General features: G+C 53.6%; 2 protein-coding genes across 2 annotated transcripts; one reads left to right on the forward strand and one right to left on the reverse strand.

Moving 5' to 3' along the window:
- Positions 1-33: 33 nt before the first annotated feature.
- On the reverse strand, positions 34-1,126 carry JN550_003448 (uncharacterized protein; the record flags this gene model as incomplete). Its single annotated transcript, XM_049314853.1, has 2 exons — positions 34-953; positions 1,081-1,126. 2 exons carry the CDS (start codon positions 1,124-1,126, stop codon positions 34-36), a joined length of 966 nt encoding a protein of 321 aa, XP_049174639.1.
- A 1,616-nt stretch (positions 1,127-2,742) lies between these two features.
- Positions 2,743-4,362, forward strand: JN550_003449 (uncharacterized protein; the record flags this gene model as incomplete). The annotated part of the gene is made up of 1 exon (XM_049314854.1): positions 2,743-4,362. The coding sequence occupies one exon, from the start codon at positions 2,743-2,745 to the stop codon at positions 4,360-4,362; it is 1,620 nt and encodes a 539-aa protein (XP_049174640.1).
- Between the last annotated feature and the right edge of the window lie 3,651 nt (positions 4,363-8,013).

Below are 8,013 nucleotides of genomic sequence, written 5' to 3' on the forward strand. Positions count from 1 at the left end.
TTGAATATACGCTATCAATTCAGTCGAATGCAATCATTCTGGTTCTTGGTCCTTCCACTTTTCCCGGATAGCGTTGACGTCTAGACCACATGCTTCTGCCTTCGTGACTATTGCTCTCGCCTTTCCCACCACTGGTGCATCAATCATGGCTCCATCCAGCGTCCATGCACCCCTTCCGGCCTGCGCGGCCTTCTCATCTGCAATCACAATCCGTACGGCCCATTCAACCTCTTTCTCCTCCGGCGCAAAGAGTCTTTGCACCGTCTCAACTTGCGACGGGTGGATGCATTGCTTACCATTAAAGCCCATGGCCTTGCCACCTGCACACTCTTCTTCTAGTCTCCTGATGCCCTCGTCGCCCTTGTACGATGTACAAACTAGATCTATGGTGCTGGGCAGGTTGTATGCCCTAGCCGCTGTCGCTATCGCGGAACGGGCATACAAGAATTCTGAAAGCGACGGCGTCCGTGTGATGGAGAGGTCTAACGCAAAATCTTCGGCGGCAAAGATCAGCCCGCTGAGGTAGGGAGACGCAGCGCAGATCTCGCGCAAGTTCATGATGGCCTGCGCCGACTCAATGAGCGCGATCAGCTTCACGGGGTTGCTGCCATCCCCGCCAGCGTGGCGCTCAGGCGCCAAGTGCCGCAAGGCATCGGTGGCAAAGGTGAGGTCGGAGGCCGAGTTCACCTTGGGGATCACGATGGCGTCGAGGTTGGGCAGCGGGGCGAGGCTTGTGAGGTCGTCGAGCGCGTACGGCGTCGAGACGGCGTTGATCCGCACCGCGAGCTCCGACACGGACTGCGGCCGCGCCGGCAGCGAGCGCAGGTGTTCCCGCAGAGCCTTCCGGGCTTCGGGCTTCGCCTTGGGGGTCACCGAGTCCTCCAGGTCATAGGTGATGTTGTCAGACCTCAAGCCCAGGGATTTGGTGAGCATGCGTGGTGAGGACGCCGGGACTGTGAGCGCAAAGCCGTGTTAGTCTCGGTGGACCGGCCCAGCTGTCGTACACACACAGTCGCCTCGCAGCTCTTCAATTGAGTTGCAGAAGTCCCCGTGCAGGGGGTCCGGGGGGCAGCTTCTTACCGTAGAGCAGAGCTCGCCGGAGCAGAGAGCTCGACTTAGCCGCCATGACGGATATGTCGGGCCTGGGATGTTCTATGTGACGAGTCGGGGACGTTGAGTGCCAACCTGTGAAGCTTGAACGACGTAATAACCGTTACTACCCCACGATGACGCTAAGGAGCTCGTTCCCGAGGTCCAGATTAGGTGGGCGATGGCAAGGGTCGGGTCGGCCAGGGGTCCTCGGATGCTATTTTTGTAACCTGCGCACGTCCCAAAATGGTATTTGTCCTCCCTGGGGCTACATCTCCTGGGTTGTGGTTGAATTTCATATCCGCTCTCCCGGTGTTCTATATCGACCTAGGCCTTAGAACCCGCCTTGGAGTGATTGGCTTGTGATGGCTGAGACATACTCAACTTCTGATTCTGACGTTGGGATCACATGTGATGACACCCGCCGCCAGCAACCTGTTGCCAGTATGGGTGTCTCGATGACCTCAGTAGCTTAATTGGCAGTCATCGTAGGTCTATTTACGGGGAATTCACAGTCTGTCATCTCTTATCCGTAGCAGAGAGATCCTTAAGAGCCGGGACAGTGGTCCAATCATTCAGAATGGCATGGGCAGATGCTCGCGTCCCGTCACCTGCGTTGCGTGCTCTCGGGATACAGTGACGCACCTACGCGGCTCAACGGCAAGAGGAGGCACCTCCGTGGCCCAACGAATCTTGTGATGTATCATGTCGTATGACCTTGGACCCCTGTACTGGAACCCGGGCAACGGTAACCACTCATCCAAACTCCCGTGCTCTTATAAATAAGACTAATGACGCTGACCATGGTTTGGTCCTTGACATGAATGGTGTCGCCTTACGCTAATAGCAAAAACTATCGTTGCAGGATGATAGAAATTATTTCAGTACGTGCACTGGTCAAGACGCTGAGGTACTGATTTGTATTCACCGTCCGAAGTCACTGGTTATTCGCGCACCAACTTACAGCTGAAGATGGAGACAGGTGATAGCCTCGTGCGACCAACCTACTGACAATCACAATTAAGGCAACACCTAATGTAACGCAGTGATCAGAAAAACACCCAAAAATAGCATATGCTGAACCAAACATAAGTACAGCCCGGAGTCTGGCTTGTTCGTATGCTTTAACCTGGGGAATCGAAAGACTAGAAGCGGCCATTTTTCGCCTCCATGATATGGCACAAGCCAAGAGATGCAACCTTATTTCTTTGCCTTATTAATACAGCTGCTATTGCCTGTCGCGATTGGGCGAGATAGGGAAGGCAAACCGTCTCAGTGGTTCGCTGAGAGACTTGCCCCGGATAATCAATCCGGGTAATCCACCAGCGCCGCTGAATTGTGCCGTGGTTCATATATCCCATATTAAGTGTAAATGAGCCTTTACCTAGATTTCCTGTTATCAACACAGAGACCTTGATGTTGGCGTCGCTAAGAAGGCGGGAGGGCCGCTTGAAATATTCTATAAATATGTCGATGACGAACGACGACGATCATGCTTGTTGGAAAGACAACCTGGTATCAAACAAAGACCACAGCCGCAACTCATCGCCAGTACCTTTTGCTGCAGTCCAGTCACTCGTCTTCCGCTCCATGAGCGATCGTTCACACCACTTCTCTGCATAGCTGACTCCGCGGAGACAGCCACCGTCCGCCATGTTTCGGGCTGGAACCATTGCCCTGGCGCTGGCAGCGCTTGCACATGGCGCACCTATATCTGATGACAACAAAGTTGTCGAGGAGAGGCAGTGGCAGATAGGGGATCCATGGACAACCATCATATGGGGAAACCAACCACCCCCAACTGCACTTCCCACCAGCGGCCCTGGTCTCCTTCCCCCCATCACGGGCGGGTTCAATCCTCCTCCAAAGGAGAAGAGACAGGACAACATTGGCCCAGTGCTTGGCGGTAGCGACCCGAGTGCACTGAAGGCACACATCATCGACCTTGAACTGGAATACGAAAGACTCCGCCAGCAGTACGGAACGCATGCGCCGCCATCCGTCGTGAGGCGCCAGAAGGAGATTGAAAATGAGCTCAAAAAGTACGGTATTACCATCGTCGCTACCCCGGATGGTACCTCAACAACCATAACCTTTGGAAAAGCGAAGAGACAAGAGAACATTGGACCCTTCCTTGGAGGAAGTGACCCCAGTGCCCTGAAAGAGCATCTGGTAGCTCTTGAGTTGGAGTATGAGTTTCTGGTCCAGCAGTACGGGAAACACGCGCCACCGTCTGTCTTAAGGCGCAAGGAGGAAATCGAGCACGAGCTCAAGAAATATGGGATCACCATTGTCGCTAGCCCGGATGGGACTTCGACAACCATTACTCCAGGAAAGGCCAGGAGGCAGGAGTCGTTCATTGGAGATGGATCATATGGCAATGCTGCTTTCAATCTGGAGGGTCTGGAGAGGACCCTGGAAGCATTAATGCAACAATACGGTCCCAACCCTCCACATGATGTCTACATCATTGAGGAGAACATCAAGCACATTCTCCTTGCTTATGGAATCAAGATCATCCAGTCTCCTGACGGCACCTCGACGACTATATACCCATCTACCAAGCGGTCAGCACCAGACTATGACATCGAAAAACTGGAGATTGTCCTTGAGTCCCTAATTCAGAAGTACAACGGGGAACGTCCACCGTTGGCTGACTGGCTGGTTATCCAACACATTGCAGCCGTCCTCAAATCATACGGAATTACTGTTCAACAATCACCCGAAGGCACCGTCACCATTATCAAGCCAAGCGACAAGCGCCAAAGCACCATCTCACTGGGTGACAGCGTCAACACGGTTGCACTTCAGGCTTTGTTCGCCATGCTCGAGGCCACATACGGTTCCAACCCACCCCGTGATATTTACCTCATTGAGCAGACTATCGCCACGATCCTAAGCATTAAGGGAATCATCATCCCGGGCTTCACTATTCCTGGTGGTCCGTTGACCCCTGAGAAACCCATCCCAGGAGGTGGCATGATTCCTGACCCAACTGTGCCGGGTGGTAGTATCACTCCGGACCCGACAGTTCCAGGAGGCTCTCTGAACCCAAGCACGAAGCGCGACGGACCTGGCTTCTCGGTAGAGGGACTTCAAGCCGCATTAGCCCAGCTGGAGGCACAGTATGGGGGGTACGGGTCGGGCAAGATTCCCGTCTCGGTGTTCATCATAATGCAGAACATCGTCACGATTCTCCAGGCCGAGGGGGTTACCGTACCAGGATGGCCAACGTTGGGCGGAGGGTCAACTATCATAGGCCCATCCACCTAGATCTGCTGTGTTGGCAAGAGCAGCAAGAGAAGCAAGCGAGTACAAGCTTGCATACAAGGGTGGCTATGGGTTGATGATTCTATCAACGTTTCAAGTCTTTCCCTGACCTGATTACAACCATTATGTTTTCTTCCTCAGCTTTCATAGGTCGCTATCTCTATGTCCCCAAAATTTCAGGCTTGATTGAGTTATACCCCTTTACAAACCATCGTCTCACATGCGGTGATCGGTTATTGTAGAAGTCTTTGGGGCAGGTACTGCAGTTGAAATGAAATGATGAGTTTCACCTAAGTCTACAGGCACGCTATATTATGGATACAACCGTATACAGCAACCATGGAATACCAGCCGCATAGTTGCGGATCGGTAGCGCGCCAGAGAGCCCAATGACCTAAGATCCACGACCGAACAAAGTCCGGACGATACGGACGTATCGCAAACCTAACACTTGACGGAACTTCCACATACTTCTCGTAGAACAGACCACGTCGAATTACAGTTATACGACCCCGGAATGCTCTAGTCATGCCTTAACATAAAAACCAGCCGAGTAACAGGACCTTGCTGGCTGCTGGCTGAAGTATACTCAATGCTATAATGCCAAGAAAGCCAAATCTGTACACCGGAGACATATACGCTGTATCCGTCGGAACACGGCAAGTGGAAGGCAAAGCCATCTCGGTATAGACATGTCCGTGGGTCCGCTATGCCGGCGCCGTCCGCCTCCATCCACTCGGTGGCCACGGGTTTTACTGGGCACAGATATTACACACGAAGGCATACCGAGTCAGAATAGACTGACAATCCGCTTTTCTGGGTTTTACCAAAATCCCCAAACTCAATTCGATGCAAGCAACCTAACACGTCAGGCGACAGATGTGATAAACCAGGAGGGCGGAAAGGTGAAGACAGCCTTTCTTGATCGCACAGCTGACAAAGCTTGCATGCGTCCATCGGCATCCGGTGCTTCCCTCGTGTCCCTCCGGCGGGCGACGATGGCCGCCTCATCCGAGGCTAGTGGAAGTCAAATATTAACGTTCCTCGAAGCAGCAACCCCCTGGGCGGCGCTGCTGTGTGACGGCGTTCCGCACTGCAGCTGATGTGCTGGCCAGACCTTCATTCCCGTACCTAGTGGCGGGGAAAGCGGGTCTCTTTATAGGTATAATCTCGGTGAGATAGCAAATGGGGACGCTCTCGATTGAGCTATGGGGCCACCTGTAGATCAAGGTGGACCGCAATTGCGGTGACGATGTGTCCTTAACGAGTTGCGTTGTGCTGGGTAGAGAAGCTGGACGAATACAGACGGAATGCCATCAAGGTCTACGCCAGGTACGTCAAACCAGAGGCTTATACTCGCGACATGACCTGTCAGCCAGCCCGAATGTTCCAGAGTACTGCCTTTTGCACTCAAGGCTTTTCATGGTGGCATGGGAGCTTGAGTTCAAGCTTGGATCTAAGATTTGGTTCCTCGTGGCCTTCCAGCGGCGCTTTCTATCGACACCCCGTTGTGATGTGATGCTGACCAACTCTGACCAGCGCTACCCTGCGAGTCAGGGTGTTGCAGAAGGGAAGAGCCTCAAGATGCTATGTCGAAGCCGCCCATAACCCAGCTCTTTAGAGTTTGCGCCTGCGGTAATGCTCGCTTTGACCCAGTATCACGGACGACCTGGGGGAGGTCGGCGCAAAGTAAGCGACACGAAGTGCCGTCCCACCTCACCTGATTCGGTGGCAGGCTTCGAGATGACAGCCTGGGGCAGAACGGGAATGGGACGGTTGGTACAGGGCTGGCCGGAGCCACGCGCCGGCCGTGCACGCTCACAGCTGGAGGGTTTGACTACGCCCGAGACAGCTAGCCAAACGTTAAGTGAGCGTACTATCTATATCAGAAGCCAATAGTAAAGGATGGATGGCGTGAGCACGGATATCCGGGTGACGATGCCCAGGCCAATGTAGGAGAGGACAGCAACGCAATGCCGGAATGATGTTATAGTCCCTCAGCCAGCGGAACCTAGAGGCGATCACTGGACATTCTGGCTTAGTTTTGTCAGAGCCACAGCACCCGGCACTTCCGCGCTGGATTGGAGCACCTGAGCAAGAATGAGAAGGTAGACCTTGGAGATACAACCTGAGCTAGTTAGGGATTGGATAATGCTGGTTGCATCTGTGGTTGGAAGGCGTGCAGGAACGACGGCTTGCCAAGACCCGTCAGAGCCTCAACAATGGATTACATGCTAAAGAGTGAGCAAGGCAGAGCCAATGGAGATTGATAATAGTCAATCTCGCCAGTCTCCTTGAATAGAGGGTCTCAAGGGGCTGGCGTCTCGCCTTGCTGTGGGTATTCACCACATGGAAGCCACCTGGGCCACGTATATCGCAAGGTTATAAGTGCCGTTTGAAGAACGCCATTGGCTAGGCTGCACTTTGCCCCTTGGGCACAGCCTGCACAAGTGGCTTCAGGCTACCCATTCGCGATCTGGTCGGTGGGTCTTCCTGCAGGTATACCTCCCCTCCATGCCTTGGACTGCATAATACTCCGCCGCCTCCGAGAAGCAAGAACGCTGGGCTGTGCCGGCAGACCGTTAGGTCTAGTGCACGCCGCAACCTGCTGTGTTCACCTTGGCTTCTGGAAGGTGGCGAGCCAACCACATGCTGCCTTCAGCGTTGTTCATTACAACGGGTCTGAACTCATGCCTCGGGTTCCGTGTCTGGGGAATGAAAATAGGATGAATATGAGGTAATAACTAGCTTCTTCGAGACCGTGCAGTGGGCGAGCTGTTATGGGTACGGATATACCAGAATCTTTTTGCTGTCAAAGTAGTTTCAATGATTTAAACTGCACTACTATGTGTGCATACCAGAGTAGAGCGGGCTTAGTGCGCACGATCAACGCCAAAGTCGAGGAACGATCAAAGCTGCTAAAGAAGTGTTGCCCGCGAAGTCGATGCCAAGATCAGCCATGCAGGAGATGAGCTAGGCAGGCGTCTTGGTTTACCACAGTAGGAGCAGCGCACGACTGCTGGCATGTACTGTAGAATACGCTTCGGGCTAGGCAATCGAGATGACACGCAGTCGCTAGCAATCAGCTGTTCCATCGCGGATGCCTCTGTAGTACGCTATGATAGAACTAGACATGGGAAGGTCGAGGATCTCTCCAGTGCGCTGCGTCCACATCGACGACGGCTCCTTAACGAGCAGACCACGTCACTGCAGCACACCTTTCCCCCATAACCGTGTGCAGCCTCATCCACTCAGAGGGCATGGCGATGTGCATCCATGACTTTGCACAGCTGCCAAGAGGAACAGATGATAGTTCGCAATTGAGACTGTGAGTGCGTGCTCGTCTGCACCCTTCTCCATTCCCAGCCACGAACACATTTCCAGAGTAATATTGGCCACCAAGGCTGCCGAGCACGAGCAGCAGCAGCCTCGATCAAGCTTTCAATGAGGAATCGATATCGTACGCACACCGGGGCACACCATTCCGCCTGGTGGGCTGGGTCGCTGAAACACCCAGTTCATATGGATCGTGATGCATGCCACCATGGCTCTGTCCACATATGTAGGTACTGTAGGACGATCAACGAAGCACGGCATAGCACAGAGTAGAGCGAACGGAGATAGGCGTGTGGTTCTGGAAGGCCGTTCTCGAGA

This window comes from Neoarthrinium moseri (assembly GCF_022829205.1).
Source record: "Neoarthrinium moseri strain CBS 164.80 chromosome Unknown scaffold8_Wmoseri_CBS_16480, whole genome shotgun sequence".
NCBI lineage: Eukaryota > Fungi > Ascomycota > Sordariomycetes > Amphisphaeriales > Apiosporaceae > Neoarthrinium > Neoarthrinium moseri.